The sequence below is a fragment of the Octopus bimaculoides genome, chromosome 26 (genome assembly GCF_046866305.1).
Source record: "Octopus bimaculoides isolate indiv1 chromosome 26, ASM4686630v1, whole genome shotgun sequence".
Classification (NCBI taxonomy): Eukaryota; Metazoa; Mollusca; class Cephalopoda; order Octopoda; family Octopodidae; genus Octopus; species Octopus bimaculoides.
Genome location: NC_142953.1, coordinates 30,096,943 through 30,118,916, shown reverse-complemented (window position 1 = coordinate 30,118,916; position 21,974 = coordinate 30,096,943). Strand labels below are relative to the sequence as shown.

At 37.0% G+C, this 21,974-nt stretch overlaps 1 protein-coding gene and 1 non-coding gene across 14 annotated transcripts; both read right to left on the bottom strand.

The window, feature by feature from the left end:
* Positions 1-102: 102 nt before the first annotated feature.
* Positions 103-18,600, bottom strand: LOC106876718 (UDP-GalNAc:beta-1,3-N-acetylgalactosaminyltransferase 2). 13 transcript variants are annotated; one of them, XM_089342613.1, is made up of 4 exons: positions 8,578-8,715; positions 5,616-5,831; positions 3,985-5,371; positions 103-875 (listed from the first exon to the last, which is right to left on the bottom strand). In XM_089342613.1, exon 3 carries the CDS (start codon positions 4,821-4,823, stop codon positions 3,999-4,001), a length of 825 nt encoding a protein of 274 aa, XP_089198739.1. In that variant the 5' UTR covers positions 4,824-5,371; positions 5,616-5,831; positions 8,578-8,715; the 3' UTR covers positions 103-875; positions 3,985-3,998. The 13 variants fall into 12 exon arrangements, with proteins under 13 accessions (XP_089198748.1, XP_089198745.1, XP_089198747.1 ...); XM_089342622.1 differs by lacking the exon at positions 8,578-8,715 and adding an exon at positions 18,459-18,597 and having other exon boundaries at positions 5,616-5,796; XM_089342619.1 differs by lacking the exon at positions 8,578-8,715 and adding an exon at positions 18,459-18,592.
* A 2,364-nt stretch (positions 18,601-20,964) lies between these two features.
* Positions 20,965-21,038, bottom strand: Trnai-aau (transfer RNA isoleucine (anticodon AAU)). Its single transcript has one exon. It is a non-coding gene; the product is annotated as a tRNA-Ile (tRNA).
* Positions 21,039-21,974: the final 936 nt, after the last annotated feature.

Here is a 21,974-nt window from a genome sequence, read left to right as displayed (position 1 = left end):
ACCAGCCCCTGTCCAACCATGCCAGCATGGAAAACGGATGTTAAATAAGGATGATGATATAAAAGGAGGAAAAGAATAAAGAACAACAATCCATAGCAAAGCCAGGTTGCATAAAATATATATTTATAACAAATAATATACATAAAAAAAAGAAAAATGTCAACAGTGGTCCCCCTTTCATTGATTGAATGTCCTGTATTTCATTGAGGCATGGTGCCTTATGACGAGGATACTTTCACCTCAGCCAGAGCCAAAACGTTCTTCTCTTGCAACAGTTCTTGGTATTGCATCTGAAGTTTCTGCATCTTCAATTGGAGGTTGGCCAATTCCACACAAGCATCGACAGCAGATTTGTAGTTTTTCTGTGAATAACGCAAGCTTTGTGGTACCAAAACGCCAAACCAGTTCAAAGGATCTTTACATGTGGACTTCTGTTTTTTAGTCTTGTTTGAGTCCTTATCATTGGATTTCTTGTCGCCTGGCATCTTTTCTTGTCTTCCATTCTCGTTGTTGTCTTCATTAACATTGGGGCCATCATTACTGCTCTTTCCTACATTACGTTTTCGCAAGGTATCTGTAGTGTGAGTCTGTGTGTGATGCCTGCTGACATCAGACATAAGTGCAAAAACCGTTTCCAAGCCATCTCCAGAGCATTGTACTTGGGTGGATGCTTGCATTTCGCGTTCTGTGATTTTTAAGGAGCTTATTGATGTCACTCCACGGATATAACGTGCACGGGACATGTGTAGGTTACCAGACTTCAGATTCTCGTCCAGTATGGCCTGGCATTGGTAATATTTATCTAATACGTCGAAGAATTCCAAAAGAACTTTGTCAATGCGCTCCGAAAGAGCATGTATTTCTGATGATGGCATCTGAAAAATGTGGAACAGAAGAAGAAAAGTTAGGATGATAAAAGTGTTTAACAAAAGATCATTTCATTTAGATTTGACAAACTTTCTCTCTTTTTCTCTTTCTGTCTCTTTATCTTTATTTCTGAATCTATCTATTATGTCTCTCTCTCTCTCTCTTTAAGGTATGGATGAATTAAGTTTAGCTGTACGCTCACCATTCTTATAAACACTGAATATCTATTTAACTCGCTTTGTGATCGTGAGTGCACCAAACCATGTGTGTGCGTATGCTTACATTTTCACGTATGCTTGTATGAGTGAGTGTACATGTGCCAGGGCATTTATACATTCATATTTGTTGACAGTTATTTTTAATACTTTTCTCGCTGTATTGCATCTGCGTTTCTTTTTTGCGTCTGTGATTTTATTTTTGATCTGTTATATAAATGAAGGTATTTCCTACATTTCACTGCTTTTCTTTCTACGAATTGAGAAGATACATTGCAGAACTGTTATTTTAATGAGTTGCATCTATTTATTACCCAATGAGACACATCTGCACTGTTGGATGCTCCTGAACCAGTTGTTAAGTGTCCCACATACAAGGGATTGATGCTAGATGTGTTGAAATGTGTTGTGATTCATGATTAAAATTCTCATATAGTCCATCTTATATATATATATATATATATATATAGATATATATATATTACTATTTTGTTCAGGTGGACCCCCATCACCATACGATGTTTAAAAACTAGTTTTATAGAATGTTATTTATTAACTAGCTGGCCCTGAACTTGTCCTCTCACTTAACTGCTTCTCGTTTGCAGGTGATTTTTACCAGCAGATCTTGGGAGTGGCCATGAGAATGAGAATGGGCCCCAACTATGCGAACCTGTTTGTTGGCTACATTGAGGCCCAAATATTCTCAAGTTTCACTGGTCCCACTCCCAAACTATATGACCATTATATTGACGACTGTATCTGTGCAACCTCACTCTCCTGGGAACATCTTGACTCTTTCCTCTCTTTTGTCAAATCTTTCCATCCTGCCCTCCACTTCTCCTGCACTATTTCCGACACCTCAGTCGCCTTTCTTGACATTTCGGTCAGCATTCATCCCTCCACTCTCACCCCCTCCATCCACTACAAACACACACACTCACACTCATACCTCAACTTCTCCTCCTCCCACCCTAAACACACCAAGCTCTCCATTCCCTATTCCCAATTCCTCTCTCTACGCAGGCACTGCAGTGACAACCATGACTTTGAGACTCAGTCTCAACTCATAGCTTGCCACTTCATCCTATGTGGATATCCCCTCACCACTATCCACACTGCCCTTGCCAGAGTACATTCCGTGGACCGTGCATCTGCTCTCTCCCCTCACACCCGTCTCCTGTTTCCCCTCACCTACCACCCCACCACCCTACCTCTCCAACGCACCATTCTCCGAGCCTTCCGGCGACTCCAGTCCAATCCCTCCACTTCGCACATCTTCCCTAACTGACCCCCTCCCCTCCTTCAAACAAGCCTACAACCTACAAGACCCCTTGGTCCACAGCTTCTTCCCTAACTCAACTTCCCAACCTGGCTGGTTTCCCTGCTCCCGCCCACGCTGCTGCACTTGCCCTTACCTCTCCAGGACCCCCCCCCCTCAACGCCCCCCCATCATCGACCCCTATCATATCACTGACTCCTTCACCTGCTCTTCTAGCAACATCAGTCACACGGGACACCATTTGGCTGACTGGTTTGTGGAACACCTCTGAGACATCCGACTCGGCAACGACACCCTGGTCTCGTGCCATTTCTGCTCTACCGGTCACTCTTTACATCTGTCTGTGTTTGTATTGTCCTTGCACAGGGGTCATCTGGACTCCCATCTTTGCCATAAGCAAGGATTAATCTTCTCTCTTCGCTCCTTTGTGCCACACGGACTCAACTCTCTTCCCCTCTTCATCTAAACCTCCTCCTCTTTCCTCTCACACCTCTCCTCTCTTGCTCTGGCACCTACTTCCTCTCTTCCCTCCTACCCACCTTCTCCCTTCATCGTAGCAGACAACATAATTGTGAGACTGACTCACTTTCCAGCTGGTTTGCTCATTTTCAGTTGCGAACAACTGGTCGCCAGAGTCCGCTCCAGCTAGCAATATGTTGTAAACAAAGCGACCATCGGTCACTGATTTGCAACAAACAAAATAGCTAGATGTAAAATCACGCCAAGAGATGAGAGTAGTAACTATAGTAACAAGTAAAGCTACCCATTACATGAAAGCGATCAATGGGTGCTTTGTTATATTGCTATATTGCTAGCTGGAGCAGACTCTGGCGATTAGGTGTTCGTAACCGAAGATGAGCAAACTAGTTCAAAACTGAGTCAGTTTCATGATCCTGTCGTCTGCTGGGGGATGGTAGGGGTTCGCTCTCCTGCTAGCAGTATATATGTACAGGGTGCAGGGCTGCACTGATAACCAGCTGGTGGAAGATCTCTGCCTGGGGTTAAACTAGGAGTAACATGGAACAGCCACTTTGATGTGGTGATCAACTTTGCTTGTTTATTAATGTTTCTCACACATTGACTTGCGTAGGTTGAAGTCTGTAAAATGCTAGAGAAAGGAACCAAGATGTTTCTCTCAATCCATACCAGCTGAAGCAAGATATTTGCAGGGCCCTTAAAATACTGTTGTGGATCCCCAATTTGCTATTTTGTTGCATGGAGCCCTCAAAATCTTATATGGATCCTGGTTAAGAACCACTGAGTTACATAGAATTCGTTGGGGGTGGGTTTTCTAAGGCCAGATGCTTTTCCTGCCACCAACATTTCCCAGTTTCCAAGTAAGGTAATATTTCTCCTTAGGAAGATGTGTTTCCACACGAGAATGGAGACAAAGAAGACTATTTGTATGACAGTGACACTCACATACAACAATCTCACAATGTCAACACACGGTGGCACAAACACAGACACACGCACACATATGATTATCAACAAGCAATGCCGAAGAAGGGATGATCATGGTTAGAATACCTTTGACTCTGCTCTCATCTCGGCCTAATAAAACAGCATCAAATATCATTTCAGTCTGCCTCACAAGATTTCTGCTCCAAGTTTCCTGCTTACCTTTAAACTTGATTTCACTCACATCCGCATGGGTTGCCACAGTTCATGTTGTCAGCCCACATACGTGACAATTCCTCCGCGGTGAGATCCGGCATGGAAAACATGTCAGGGGAGCAAGTTTTTGTACAATGCCATCGCTGGTCATCCACAGTGACTGGACCAAAAGCTGCTGCTAACCAAATGCCCATCGTCACATCTTCCCCCTGATAAACTTTCAAGTAATCAGAAGAGTTTGCGAGCCATTGACTAATATCTGACGTGATTACATTACCAGATCCACAAGCAAATTTCGGATACACCACAGAATCATAGAGCCATTCGGCCCATTTGCCATATCTGTCAACTGCCCAGTTGGAACGGAATTTACCAAACCAAAATGTTTTATACTCGATGCTGTCTAAATGCTTTAGAATTTGCTTCAAATTAAGAAAACAATCATCATCAGATTTCAATACATAAGAATATGTGTGCCATTTCATCAGCTTTTTCTGAGCTAGAAGCAACTTGTTTGCCAAATTTCTGTACACATCTATCTGTTGAACAACCATTAAATCAGAAAATTTGTTTTTCTCTTCTAATAAACGTTGTTCTTCTATCCATTTTTCTGCCGTCCATTTCTTGTGTCGTTCAGGACGACTTGTTATATGCCTCTCCAAATCTCCAAAATCATCTATGTCATAGATGAAATTCGTAGCCAGTTGCGACCAGCAACGTATGTTGGGGTTGCTTTGATAAAAGTAAATAACAGTGTCACTATCTGGAGGTAAGCAAAACACTGCCGAGATGTTGTTTATGTTACCAGAATACGAGATATCTGTGTTTTCAGGAATATCAAGCATTAGAATTCCTTCAAAGTCTTTTGGAAGAAGAAAAGCCTCCACAGGTTGGTAGTAAAAATTGTTTTGCAGAATACCAGAGTCAATATCACTGAAGTGAACACGGACAACTTCTTCTTGGTTGGCACCATTTAGTAGCACTACAGGAATCCGTGGCAGACTGGCATCAGCTTTAATTGACTCATGAAGGCCAAATTTCCGAATAATGATTGGATGAAGAATACGGAAAGCTATAAAGAGTTTTAAACGAGGGTATCTGGATGCAGTCAATTCTAAACCGACAGGTTGAGGCTCTAGGATGTTACCTTGATGTGACTTCTTATTATCATCTACTGAGCTGATTAAAGCTTCTTGATTGGTAATTTGCAAGTGAGTAGCCTGAGGTGTCCAAGGACAGCATGAGTATGCGTCCACTCTGTCTTCTGTGGGAAATGGACATGATTTATCTCCAACCACAAAATACACTTTAATTCTTCGGTAACCTAGTTCTCCAGATTCATTACATGCCCATGTATTTCTGATGATTGTTCGGTGGTCAAAGTTCTCTCTGGCTGAAGATACAAGAACAATTAGTTCAAAAGGAAGTTTGAAGTGATGTACATGGTAAAGTATGTAAGCCAGGAGAAAGAAGACAATTATCAAGGCATCAGATAAGTTCTTTGGAATCTCCATGGTAATATATTAGGGCAAGATTGATTGTCATACAATAATAAACGTTGGAGGAATTCACAGAAGAGTTTGGTAAGTTCATCAACTGCTGTGAAGAGTAAAGAATTTAATGCTTTAGATTCTTACCTTCTGTCTGAGAGCAAGGAAGACAGAGAGAAAATGAAAGTGATGTAGAATCCACTGTCCACAAACAAATGCTTTATTATGAGGAGTAGAAATAGTCGAGTCGTGGGACAGCTTGAAGTCACAGGTGCTGTGCTGTAGTTCTGTGATTTCAAGGCACTCTTCTACAAAAACTGGCTAGTAGCTGGACAAGAGACAATAATTAAAACGTTGAACTACCTGGAAATTGATGTAAATTTTTGGTAAGATTATATAAGGTGCTAAAATCAGAATTCAGCTGGAGAACAAAAAAAAAAATATTTATCAGAATGACAAATTTACAAAAAGAAAAAAAAAAAAGACAACACCTACCTCACAAGAAAACAAAGAACCAAGAATAAGGCATACCTGTGCAGTTAAGAAGTTCGCTTTGCAACCACATGGTTTTGAGTTCATTCTCACTGCACAGCACCTTATACATGTATGTACATATTTGTGGTTGTCTCCCTAACCCCATTGCCTGACAACCAGTGTTGATTTGTTTACGCTATCATAACATAGTGGTTCAGCAAATGAGACCAATTGAATAAGCACCGGTACTGGGGTTGATTTGTTTGACTAAACCAGTGGTTCTCAGGCGGCCCTTAAGATTTTCTTGATAAAATTTATCCCCAATAAATTAGTTATACTTGTACAATGTACAAAATAGTTTAATAATTGTTTTTATACAATCCCTAATAATATTGAATTATAAAGGGATTTTTCTAAACATGGAATGGTTAAGAGGGTAATGCAAGAATCAAGAGGGGTCCATAGGTAAAAAATGGTTGAGAAACACTGGACTAAAATCCTTTAAGACACTGCTCCAGGATGGCCAAAGAGCAATGACTGAAAGAAATAGAAAAATGAAAAAGAAAAGATCTGAAAGAAGCCCATTGTATATGTATATGTAGGAGTGGCTGTGTGGTAAGAAGCTTGCTTACCAACCACATGGGTCTGGGTTCAGTTCCACTGTGTGACACCTTGAGCAAGTGTCTTCTACTATAGCCTTGGGCCAACCAAAGCCTTGTGAATTGATTTGGTAGATGGAAACTGAAAGAAGCCTGTCATATCTATATGTGTGTGTATGTATGTGTATATATATATATATGTATATATATATATATATATATATATATGAATTAACATAAATTAACATAAAATTTTGCCAGTAGGTTTTAATTTAAACCACTTTAAAGCAAAAAGTTTGTAATGTTGAATCAGGAGTGGTTTCAGGCAGGTTAGTATACAAAGCGCTAATGCATAATGCATAGATACGTATTGTTTTGAATCTATCAAGTAAATATCTCAAGGTATGGATTCAGTTAAAGGCTTAACACAAAGAAATAAGAGACAACAGATGGAACAAAACAAAACAAACTATAGACAAATATTTACAATTGAGTTCAATGCACTGCATTAAAGGTTGGCCTACATACCAAGAACTGCAAAGTTTTATGTTATACATAAATGCCTTGAATTACACAAATCTCCTTCCTTGCCTACCTCACCTCTCTATCTATTTATCCAATCTATCTATCTATCTATCTATTTATCCAATCTATCTATCTATCCAATCTATCTATCTATCCAATCTATCTATCTATCTATCTATTTATCCAATCTATCTATCTATCTATCTATTTATCCAATCTATCTATCTATCTATCTATTTATCCAATCTATCTATCTATCTATCTATTTATCCAATCTATCTATCTATCTATCTATCTATCCAATCTATCTATCTAATCTGTCTCTCTATCTGTTTCTGTTTGTCCCCACCCCCATCTCATCACTTGACTACAAGTGGTTTTTTTGTTTTTGTTTTTGTTTATGACCTCATTAATTTAGCAGTTCGGCAATAAGAACAGATAAAATAAGTACCAGACTATAAAAAAATATAATAAGTAGTGGAGTCGATTCATTCGACTAAAAACCCAAAATGGTCGCAGGCCGATGACTGAAACAAATAAAAGAGAAAAGAAGAAACGCAAGTTTTGCGAGGGACTGGCTGCTATTTCTAGTAGGCAGGACAACCACATAGAGCTAGCCACATTTGCTGGTGCGTGTTGAGGTTGTTTAACCCGATGTCAACTTTGAATGAGTAGATCTATGATGATCAGAGCTTTTCCAATCACGACAGTCTTTCAGACATAGTGTATCTAGGACTACATTTACTAATGTGTTCTGCCTTTTATACAAACGTAATATACGGACACAGTGTATCGAAGACTACATTATTTAATGTATTTTGATTTATACAGATATTGTGTATCTCGGATATTTTCTGATATTATTTACAATCGAGGGATAGGTGTCCTCGTCTTATTTGTTGTCATCCCCAAAATATAGAATATGATGTCATATATGAGGACATTATGTATCTAGGATTATGTTAACCAGTGTGATATGTTTTATGTACATAGTGTATCTCGGATAACACTACTTGATGTGTTTTAAATAGTTGTTATATAAATAGTTATATCTAGAACTGAGGTACTTAATGTATTCTGTCTTTTATACATAGCGAGTCTACAATTTTGACATGATGTATAAGTACTGGGGTCGTTTCAATGCGTCGTTTCCTTTCCGGAGACAGTAAGGGGGAGATTTGCTTTGAGGCAGATTTGACTGTTACTTCTAACAGATCGTAAACAGCAACGCAGAGCAAATGGATTGCGGGTCCAAGAAAGATTTTAACATTGATCTCCAATAAACTGGTCATGCTTCTACAATACACAGAATATTTTAATAAATGTTTTTATACAATTCCTAATAACATTTAATTGTAAAATATATAATAAAACTTTAAAAATATATTGAATAGCTATATGCATATATATATATACATATATATGTGTATATATATATATATATATATATATATATATATATATATATATATATATATATATATATATATATATATAAGGTGAAAACTTACCGAGTGTTTTGCTGTCAGCTGGTCCGTTGATGAAACGTGATTTCTGGTGGAGACAAACTGAGCTGATAATTATCTCCCTTGACAGGGTTTTGTTTTTGTTTTTTGTCTTTTCAGTTTCTGCTTTGTTTAAACGATTGGTTGATAAAGTGAAAGAGCAGAGTAAGTGGAGGAGGAGGAAGAAAAGACGGGGGATATAGAGGGAAAGAGGGAGAGAGAGAGAGTGGGCAGAGTGAGTTAGGGTGAAGGTTTAGAGTTTAAGGTTTTTGTTACGCCGAAAACGGGTGGTGTACGTATTCCTTACATCCGCCATGGATTGAATGAGAGAATTAGAGTAAGAGTAGTGACCGAGAGAGAGAAGGGACAGAGTGAGAGAGTCAGAGTAAGAGAAGTGTGAGAGAGAGAGAGAGATAGAAGTGTGGGAGAGTCAGAGTAAGAGAAATAAGAGAGAGAAAGAAATAGGAGAGAAATAGGGAGTGAATTTAGACAAGAAGTAGTGGATGAAAAGAACGGGCAGTCGATATTGTAGCGACCGAGAGTAGATTAATGACGGACACATGGTTGAAAAAAAGACCATACCGTAATTTTCTTGAGACAAAAGAAACGTTTAGAAATATATCAGGAACAAGAAATTGTGGGCTGAGGATGGGACACGCTATGAACATTCATTGCATTTGGAGCAGAAGTTCCCTGGACAGGCTTTTGGAATGGCTATCCCACATAAGATGGGATTTCTCTGTTTTTGTTGGGGACATAAACAAAACAACGGTGCACATTGGGATTAGACACTGAGGGAAAATGGCTGTAACTTTTTTAGTTTTTAATTTTGGTGATTTTCGCTTTCGATAATGTGTTCTACATATCACGGTCATGCGATTCCCCCTAAAATAAATTTGACCCCCCCCCCCTCCCCCAACACCGGTATTTAAAAAAATTTTTTTTGGCGATTTACATTTTTCACATTGTGTTCTACATGTCCAGGTTGTACGAATAGCCCCCCTCGCAACTTAGATGTGAAAATGAACGGCTTACATTTATATTGAAACAGCAAAAGGATCACATGTGGAGTCCCCACCGCGAAACTTGATATGCTAGAAATAACAGCTAAACGCGGACAATCCAAATCTTGCATTTACTCAGAAAGTTGAACTGCGAGTTTCACGCTTTTTACCAGGGAACATATATTCGAAAACGAAAAATACAAAATAAAAACAAAAATATAGAAAGAAAGACTGAAACAAAATTCGAAAGCAAAAAAAAGAAAAAAAAAAACTGTAACCTTTACGTTTCTGAAATCACTGGATATATTTCGGCTATGTGCTTGATAAATGTCTGAGAGGTTGAAGAAAAAGGAAAAGCCCTTTACAGAGCGAGCTTTGTGTGTACGTACGTACGTACACACAAACGAACGAACGTATATACGTACGAACGAATGAACGAACGTACGTACAAACGACCGAATGAACGAACGTACGTACGAAGGAACGAACGAACGTACGTAAGTACGGACGAACGAAAGCATCTACATACCTCCGTACGTGCGAATGAACGTATGTACGAACGAACGAACGTACGTACGTACGAACGAACGAGCGATCGAACGAACGTACGTACGAACGAACGTACGTTCGGTCATTCGTACGTACGTTCGTTCGTACGTATATACGTTCCTTCGTTTGTACGTACGTTCGTTCGTACGTTCGTTCGTACGTACGTACGTTCATTCGTTCGTACGTATGTACGTACGTTTGTTCGTTATTTCATTCGTACGATCGTTCTTGCGTTCGCTCGCTCGTTCGTTCGTTCGTTCATACGTACGTTCGTTCGTACGTAATTACGTACGTACGATATTTCGTACCTAAGTTCATTCGTTAGTTCGTTCGGACGTTCGTACGTACGTACTATCGTTCGTTAGTACATAAGTACGTACGTTCATTCGCTCCTTCGTACATACGGAGGTATGTAGATGCTTTCGTTCTTCCGTACTTACGTACGTTCGTTTCCACGTTCGTTCCTTCATTCGTTCTTTCTTTTGTTTGTTCGATCGTTCGTTCATTGGTACATACGTACGTTCGTTCGTTGGATCGTTCATTCATTCGTACGTACGTTCGTTCATTCGGTCGTTCGTACGTACGTTCTTTCTTTCGTTCGTTCATACGTATATACGTTCGTACGTTCCTACGTTCGTACGTAGTAAGTTCATTCGTTATGGGTACGCGTGTCTGTGGAGTGCTCAGCCATGTATGTTGTGTGTCTGATGATACACCATAAAGCTAAACCCTTTATGGACGGGAAACCTAAGGTAATCCCATAAACTGGCTTTCCCCATTTTTAATATATATGTGAGTGACCCTCTTTGGTCATGAACAACCATGGGATTGCACCTAGAAAGTTACCCTTCGAAACACAAGTCCGGGCAAGGTTGTTTTATGGAAGGCCAGTCGTCGCCTATGCATACCAGCCTCCCCTCTTCATGCCACCAATGTTATCCAAGGGAAAGGCAAAGGCTGATACAGCTTGGCACCAGTGAAACTCTGAGTAACAAGTGTCTTCTACTACAGCCTTGGGCCGACCAAAGCCTTCTGAGTGGATTTGGTAGACGGAAACTGGAAGAAGCCCATCATATATATATATATATATATAAGTGTCAGAGTGGCTGTGTGTTAAGTAGCTTGCTTCCGAGTTCACTCCCACTGTGTGGCACATTGGGCAAGTGTCTTCTACTATAGCCTCGGGGCCGTCCAAAGCCTTGTGAGTGGATTTGGTAGACGGAAACTGAAAGAAGTCCATCATATATATATATAAGTGTAGGAGTGGCTGTGTGTTAAGTCGCTTGCTTACGAACCACATGGTTCCGTGTTTAATCCCACTGCGTGGCACCTTAGGCAAGTGTCTTCTACTATAGCCTCAGGCCAACCGAAGCCTTGTGAGTGGATTTGGTAGACGGAAACTGAAAGAAGCCCATTTTATATATATGTATAAGTGTAGGAGTGGCTGTGTGTTAAGTAGCTTGCTTACGAACCACATGGTTCTGGGGGTTTAGTTTCACTGTGTGGCAACTTGGGCAGGTGTCTTCTACTAAAGCCTTTTTGGCTATATTTATATAATATTTTGTGTGAGTGTATATATATGATAAAATTCTGGTAAAAGAGTTTTATCCCTTTTTGAATTTATTAATCAAATATATATATATATATATATATATATATATATAATATATATATCATACTTAAATGTTGTAGAAACTAAATTATGATACTTAAATGTTGTAGAAACTAAATATATAGCATGTAATCATATTTAAACATTGTAGACACTAAATTATCATACTCAAATGTTGTAGAATCTAAATTATCATACTTAACTGTTGTAGAATCTAAATATATAGTAAGTCATCTTATTTAAACATTGTAGACACTAAATTATCATACTTAAATGTTGTAGAATCTAAATTATGATACTTAAATGTTGTAAAATCTGAATATATAGTATGTAATCATATTTAAACATTGTAGACACTAAATTATCATACTTAAATGTTGTAGAAACTAAATTATGATACTTAAATGTTGTAGACACTAAATATATAGTATGTAATCATATTTAAACATTGTAGACACTAAATTATCATACTTAAATGTTGTAGTATCTAAATATATATAGTATGTAATCATATTTAAACATTGTAGACACTAAATTATCATACTTAAATGTTGTAGAAACTAAATTATGATACTTAAATGTTGTAGACACTAAATATATAGTATGTAATCATATTTAAACATTGTAGACACTAAATTATCATACTTAAATGTTGTAGTATCTAAATATATATAGTATGTAATCATATTTAAACATTGTAGACACTAAATTATCATACTTTTGTATTCCTTGTCCTTCATCTGGAGTCAGTGAGGGGCTACTGGCATCGACCACGTTCGAATGGTGCTCTTTACATGCCCCCCTCCCTAAAGAACAAAAATAAAAATAGGACTGCAGCTGGAAGTGCTCAGGTGTCACTGGGGCAGGCATTTACGATTCAGCGCTTAGGAATGCTTCTGTAGGAGAAAATGTAGACCTTATTAAATATGCAGGGACCCCGAAATTTATGTCCTCTTAAGGGGTTTTTGTTTAATAAAAAAAATCACTGTAAATGTAGTGTTAGAGGGGAGAATAATTTGGTTAGGGGATATATTGGGAGCACTATTGATTTTAAAAGGAGATATAGGTTCCACATGAGCTCATTTTCGAATGCCAAATACTCCAATTCTACTGCATTGGCATATTATATTCATGATTTGAAGAGGAGGAATAATATGAGCTATACTATTGAATGGTTAGGCCTATCCAAAGCCCCACACACACTTTAATGCTAATGTAGATTATGCTTAAGGGAATCATACTTGATTGGACAAACACCTTCATAAATTTTCTTATGTGCTCCCTTTTTGTAATAGGTTTTTCTCAACATTCTTAAGTAGTTATAAAATTAAAATCAGATGCTTCAGAGGCCCACCTGAGCTGTGATCTTGAATTGAATCTGTAGCAAATTTTCTTTTATCTAAATTTAATTATTGACCTTTGAAATGGACAAGTCTTCACTTGAATCCACTGAATTCTTCTTTTCTCTGTTTATGCAATTGAACAATAACCAGAATTGTGAAGCCTTTCTAAGTTTTCTCCTGGATTCGGCATTCACAATGTGAAGCAATTGTAGGGATGGGCTTGGATGGACTCTGTTCTCGTTTCCTTACACTTTATTTTTATATATTATTTTAGTTCCAATGCCTTAAATTTTTAGTGGTGTATATTATTCATTCCATGTATTTTTCTTTGTTCGACTTGTGTTACCCTTTTAGCTTTTATTTGTGCATATGTGTATACTGTTAGCTTTTACCATTTGGGGCCCTGTTGTTTTGACCAGAGGACACCTCAGCTACATTTTGGTGTAAATAGTTTGAGGTTTAGTTCAGTAGAAAAAGTCGCATCAAAATAGGGGAGGCCTAAAGATGGGTGATAAGGCAGGTGTTCATTTTCAATTATCATAAATTTTAAAATAAAGTATTCTTTTCTTAGGCTTAAATGATAGAAAAATGTGTGAGGAATTCAGTAGTCGCATTTAACAAAAATTAGTAGAAAAAGACTTATGGGGTTAAATGTGATGAAATGTAAAATAGGGGAGTAACGCTCCAAGCAATAGTTGTATATTGCTTTTCCTTTTCTTTTTAATTAATTATTTAATCAGTCTAGTTCATTAATGCTTCAGATATGTACATGTAAATTTATTGGGGCAGGAATATAATCATTTTTGGCTGTATCTCTATGGGCAGACCTAAAGGCATGTAGTAAAGCTGTCGAAAAAAGGTATTGGTTAAAAGTGCTTATATGCTAAATTTACTTTTTAAATTTCAGAATTAATTAAAAAGGGTTTTTTTTTTTTTGTAAATCAAATTTATATTAATGGGATGTAGGTAATTTTAACTTGTGTATATCTGATATGCTTTAGATCTAGATTAGCAACAGTCAGTGCTACTATCACCAACTGAAAATCTAGGTTAGCCTAGTAACTGATGGTTTTGGGGGTCTTGTTGTTTGTCACTCTTGGTGAGTCCTTGACAGTATACAACTAAGCTATTACTGTAGATATATATTCATTTATTATGTCACATGCTAAAAGAAACAGGCCTCTGTGAAGTGCAAGCTCATTGCTGTTTCCACTCCAGTACCCGGTGTTGTACGATGTGGGGCATAGGCTAAGGTACGGAATACAAGCCAAATGATTGAAGTAATAATAATACAGTAAGGTTTTCTTGAAGCATTGACAGGTGTGGTTATGTGATGGAGAAGTTTGCTTCCCAACCACATGGTTCTGGTTTCAGTCCCACTGCAGATATATGTGCGTCTGTGTTGGTGTTTACATCCTCATGAAAGACACAAAATAAGTAGCAGGCTATTCTGGTAAGAAAGCTTAGCAAGAGCCTATGTATACATTTTAATTAAAATATATTTCGTTTTTGCCAGATTAGATTTGTTTCATTAAATTACCAAATTACTCCTCAAAAGTTAAATCCACATTTTCCTATCCTGCCCCAACCCCAACATAGAATATTTTCTTCCTTGTTTTTTTCAATCAATAAAATCCACGTGTATCTCTCGGTTTCAAAGTTGTCGCAGTGTTTCTGTCATGTGTTGTGAAAAGGGGTAAGTGATACGAGGGATCATACAGCACTGCTTCATACAAACCTATACAACCCATGGGCCTGCAGATGACATGGAAAGGTAGGCACACTCTTATATATATATATATATATATATATATATATATATATATATATATATATATATATATATATACATACACACACATATGCAGTCACTACTACATTCATAATATATACAAACATACACACACAAATACAATGTTAAAGTGTCGTTACTACATATTTAGTTTATATATAATATATACAGACACACAAGCACATACATACATTACTCGTTTCATAATATATACACACAAGCACATACACACATTACTTGATTCATAACATATGCACATACATTACTAGATTCATATATACACACATGACTTGATTCATAATATATACACACATTACTCGATTCATAATATATACACATACATTACTCGATTCATAAATATATACACACATTACTCGATTCATAATATATACACATACATTACTCGATTCATAATATATACACACATACATTACTCGATTCATATATACACATACATTACTAGTTTCATATATACACACAAGCACATACAGACATTACTCGATTCATAATATATACACAAAAGTACATACAGACATTACTTGATTCATAATATATACACATACATTACTCGATTCATAATATATACACATACATTACTCGATTCATAATATATACACACATTACTCGATTCATAAATATATACACACATTACTCGATTCATAATATATACACATACATTACTCGATTCATAATATATACACACATACATTACTCGATTCATATATACACATACATTACTAGTTTCATATATACACACAAGCACATACAGACATTACTCGATTCATAATATATACACAAAAGCACATACAGACATTACTTGATTCATAATATATACACACATTACTCGATTCATAATATATACACACAAGCACATACACACATTACTCGATTCATAATAATATACACACAAGCACATACACACATTATTTGATTCATAATATATATACAAGCAAGCACATACAGACATTACTCGATTCATAATATATACACACAAGCACATACATACATTACTAGATTCATAATATATACACATATATTACTCGATTCATAATATATACACATACATTACTCGATTCATAATATATACACACATTACTCGATTCATAAATATATACACACATTACTCGATTCATAATATATACACACAAGCACATACATACATTACTAGATTCATAATATATACACATACATTACTCGATTCATAATATATACACACATACATTACTCGATTCGGCACTATCATGCTATTAGCTGTCAGAAGTGAAAGTGCTCACTGCTAGTGAAGTATCTGTCTGTCTGCCTGTATGCCTGTTGCTGGCCTGTCGATTCTTTGGCTACTGACAGCTAATACCATGACTGGCCGGAGCGAGCTATATGTCTGTCTGTCTGTCTCTCTATCTATCTATTACTCGAATGTTCGCGCGTCCGCGCTAGCTAGTCGTGAGTGGTCGATCACATACATTACTAGTTTCATATATACACACAAGCACATACAGACATTACTCGATTCATAATATATACACAAGTATATATACTATGAATCTAGTTAATGTATGTGCATATATCATGAATCGAGTAATGTCTGTATGTGCTTGTGTGTATATATTATGAATCGAGTAATGTCTGTATGTGCTTGTGTGTATATATTATGAATCGAGTAATGTATGTGTGTATATATTATGAATCTAGTAATGTATGTGTATATATTATGAATCGAGTAATGTGTGTGTATATTATGAATCAAGTAATGTGTGTATATATGAATCTAGTAATGTATGTGTATATATTATGAATCGAGTAATGTATGTATGTGCTTGTGTGTATGTATATATTATATGGAAACTAAATATGTGGTAACGATATTTAAACATTGTATTTGTGGGTATATATATATATTATGAATCGAGTAATGTGTGTATATATGAATGTATGTGATTGTGTGTATATATGAAACTAGTAATGTATGTATGTGTATATATGAATCGAGTAATGTATGTGTGTGTATATATTATGAATCTAGTAATGTATGTATGTGCTTGTGTATATATCATGAATCAAGTAATGTATGTGTGTATATATTATGAATCTAGTAATGTATGTATGTGCTTGTGTGTATATATTATGAATCGAGTAATGTATGTATGTGTATATATTATGAATCAAGTAATATGTGTATATATGAATCTAGTAATGTATGTGTATATATTATGAATCAAATAATGTGTGTATCTATTATGAATCAAGTAATGTCTGTATGTGTACAAAACGCTTTACGTTCTGAGTTCAATTTAGACGGGGCGGGGAAAGATACGTAAACTGAATTAAATTAGTAGGAAAAATCTTACATAACGCAATGATTAGGTATATTAGGAAACCAGTATGCTTTTCAATCTCTTTAACAACTCCCAACAATGACTTTTACTACTTTTACTCCCACCTCAGTTCATCTAATTGCATATATCTATCGTTACTTTTCATAAAAAGACTTTACGTTTGTTTTTCTTTTTATATTTCCAAGTGTGTGTTTCTATTTTGTGCCATATTTCTATTGTATTTCACTACACGTGAGAATGAAAATGCCATAAACACCAAACTCTACAGTTAAAAGTCTCAACGAAGAGACTCTTAAGGAACTGAGAGAGATGAACACGAATTTGAGACTTTTGATTAGCAACACTGATGAACTCACTCGCTCCACACAAGAGGAAAATGAAAGAAAGAACAATCTCTGGAACAGCTCAATCAACATTTGTCCGAATTATGCACCACTCTTCATTCTTTACCACATAATAATTGCTTAAATGAAAATCCACCTACAGATGATACACAAGATAGAAGCCCATCCCCCTCCACTAGCAATTAAAAACCGCATTATACACATATAGAATGAAAAACTTAAAGCCAGAAAGGTTACTTTCTGGAACATGATCAAAAACAAGCACAAGGCAGAAATTTATGAACACTGGTTAAATTCTGCCTCATAAACTCCAAATTAAACGTATTCCAAACGAACAGGACCAACAAAGACAATTATGGGAGAAACTAACACTTGGAAAACATGAAGACAGAAATAGAACTGCTTAAGCTTAGAGTGCTGAGCAATGAAGAAAAATTGAAGAACATGGATGAGGAAATCTACAACGAATTAAAGAAACATTGAGATGGTCAACGCTTGGAAAGTGTCTTTAAACTGTGGCAAACAACTTGTGAAGCTGAAGAAACAAACTCGCTACAAGGCTGGCAAAGACAAAGCAATTTGTTTATTAACTACGAAACACAGTTCATCGTAGAATAGGCATCGGATAAGCCCTTGCTGAAGGAAAATAAAGCAAAAACATACACAGAAATGAACCCAGGCTTATCGAACACAAACCAGAGACGGACAAGGGGAGGCAACTCCACCTCTCTTACATCCCCAAATAACTTAGAAACAACAATCAGGAATTCAGCCGACAACAGAGAATCTGGACGGAATCTTCTTGGCATCCTACAAAGAAATCAAAGGTTCCATGGAAACGTCGAGACGAAGCAAAACTTTTGCGAACCAATCCACCCCCCATCATCTCACAATAAATGGAAGAATTTACCTTCGAGACTTGGTTACTTCGATCAGAGAGGGTGGGTCGATTCTGGATTGTCGAATGCTTTTCATAGACTTCGTTTAAATATATCTTGCTAGACATCAATCCGTCCCTTGTCACACTCAATCAGTAAAGCTAGCTGCGTGTCTTTAGTCGCAGGTATACGTATGAAATGTATGGGGTTTTTTTCTCATATTCCTTTCTTTCTTTTACTTGTTTCATTCATTAGACTGCGGCCATGCTGGAGCAGCGCCTTAAAGTGTTTTTTTTATATAATATATACTAGCCTCCCTCTCTCACACGATGCTAGATTAGATGTTTCATTAAATTACACATACAAAATACTTGAGTAAAATTTACTACAACCAATGTTTAGGGAATTTCTTTTCCATTTTATTAACATTATTAATATCATTATTATTACCAATTTTTTTAATGTTTTTTATTTAATTGATTTTTTGTTGCCAGTTATTTTTTTTGTGCTTGTTCATTGTGTGTACATATGTATATATACATGTATTTATATATATACACACACATGTATAAATACACACACATATATATACTCACACATATATAAGTGTATATCTATATATATGTATGTACATATATAAACAAACACACATATACATGAATAAATAAACAGACACATACAATTAAATACATGTATATGCACAATAAACATACATTCATGTGTATACATATATATACACGCACACATATACATACATTTTGTATGTATATTTATGCATGCGTATATATAATTGTGTGCACACACACATACATATACAGACATACTCACATATGTATACACACAAATGTATATATGCACACTGTAGATATATGTATATTAATATATGTACATTACATGTGTTTCTATACATATATATATATATACTCTTTTACTCGTTTCAGTCATTTGACTGCGGCCATGCTGGAGCACCGCCTTTAGTCGAATCAAATCGACCCCAGGACTTATTCTTTGTAAGCCTAGTACTTATTCTATCGGGTCACTTTTTGCCGAACCGCTAAGTTACGGGGACGTGAACACACCAGCATCGGTTGTCAAGCGATGCTGGGGGGAGGGGGAGGAACAAACACAGACACACAAACACATACATATATATACATATATACGACGGACTTCTTCCAGTTTCCGTCTACCAAATCCACTCACAAGGCTTTGGTCGGCCCAAGGCTATAGTAGAAGACACTTGCCCAAGGTGCCACGCAGTGGGACTGAACCCGGAACCATGTGGTTGGTAAGCAAGCTACTTACCACACAGCCACTCCTGCGCCTAATACATACATATATAGTCAAGCAATCAAAATGTTGTTTTTCTTACATTTTAAGTCTGTAATTGTCTCATTCTCAATTTTGTTTTTGCTATCTTTGTTTTATATTTTTCTTGTTCTTGGCTGTTAATTAATTCATGAGTGTGTGTGTGTGTATAATATATATGTCTGTGTGTGTGTATAATATATGTCTGTGTGTGTATTTGAGTGTAATTCCTTTTCAACACTTTTTTTGTTGCATTTGAACTTAAGAAGTTAGGGTAACGGTGGTGGTTTATTATACAGTTAGTAGTAGTAGTAGTAGTGATGGTGGTTGTAGTGGCGGTGGTAGTGGAACTGACAGCTTACTTGACTGACTGATTGACTGCTGCTCCGTTTATTGCTGATGGTGGTTATTATTATTATTATTACTGTTGTTCTTCGTCATGGTATTGATGATGATGATGATGATGACGACGACGGTGGTATTTATTTATTTCTGCTGCAAGTGTCGAACCTGTTGTTGTTGTTGTTGTTGTGGTCGTTTAGTCATGCTGTCAATCAGCGTGCAACGTCTGGATCACCAACCAGAGAGCTGATGTCGCTGTCGTATACAACTTCATCGGTGATCTCCCCTTTCACTGTTCAGAAAACCCGCGCTTTTTTCTTTTTATTTACGTATATTATCGTTAGTGTCTGTATGTGTATATGTGCTCAGTGTGTGTGTGTGTGTGTGTGTGTATAAAATTAAGGTGGCGAGCTGCTGGTAGCAATCGTTAGCAACGGCGCTGTTTCGTCCGTTCTGAGTTCGAGTTCCACTGAGGTCGACTTTGCCTCTCATCTCTCGAGCTCTGGGAGGGGGGTGGGGGTTGATATGGACAAGCCCGTCCCCTCCTCCAAAATTTCAGGCCTTCTGCCCTTAGTGAGAGAGGATTATTGCCAACGAACGAAACTATCGACCTTATAATTTCTGCACAAGTCCACTGAACGGACGAAATGCCGATAAGCATTTTAACTATTCTTCCGCTTCCACTTCTATTCAGCACCCGAAGGGGGGGGGGGGGTGGATCATCCCATTACAGACAAAAGAACTCTAGTTAAAAAAACAAAAAACAGGAGAGTCACGATTGGAACGCTTCCAGGACAGTGATCTGAGAATAAAACACAACTGTACACATACGTCCATCGTATGTATGCAAAAAAAAACACTATGGAAAGAAAAAAAAAAATATTGGATTGGCCAGTATGGGGCTCGAACCCACGACATTCGCGTTATTAGCACGACGCTCTAACCAACTGAGCTAACCGGCCAGCTGACTGCAGCACGTTTAAATTAATGTTATATAGCAATACTTATTCTGCGTTTCCTTCTGATCACGTGACGAGTCCGTCCGCTTATGCCTACAACACTTAGCGATCTTTGACTATAGCGTACCCCCTCTTGTATCGCTCTAATGAAATCAAAAACAATTTGGTGAAGAAATGAAACTAGACTTGAGTTTTCCAATCGAAACATATGTCTGCGTTTAAAAGTCGCTTATCAAATGTCTTTAAATAGAAATATATTCCCAAGTTTCAAAAAAATAAACTTTTAATCAGTTTTTATCATTTATGGCAGCAAGCTCGCAGAATCGTTAGTACGCCCGACAAAATGCTTAGTGCTATTTCATCCATCTTTAGTTCAAATTCCGCCGAGGTCAACTTTGCCTTTCATCCTTTTGGAATCGATTAATTAAGGGCGTAGCTTCGTTTTGAATAGACGAATGAAAACAAAATATTCGTTAGTTTCCGTGAGCACGTGTTTGTCGACTGCGTGCTTCTTCTGTTTGATGTATCGAAGTGGAATAAGATAATCGGCACTATCACGCTATTAGATGTCAGAAGTGAAAGTAGTCGCTGTCTGTCTGCCTGTCTGCCTGCATGCCTGTTGCTGCTCTGTCAGCCTGCTTGCCTGTCTGCCTGCATGCCTGCTGCTGGCCTGTCTGCCTGCTTGCCTGCTGAGCTATCTGTGTGTCCGTCTGTCTGTCTGTCTGCTGGTTTGAGTTGATACTTTGGCTTACTTACTGATATCTATCTACTATGTATCTATCTATCAATTATTAGAAAACACAAATTTAATATAAAAACATATTTCCTGAAATTGCAAATTATTTAAAATATAAAAATATAATTTTCAACAGAGAGAATTTATCAAAATAGAAAACAAATGAAGTTTGAAGTTAAGTTTAAAAATAAATGTGATACTTA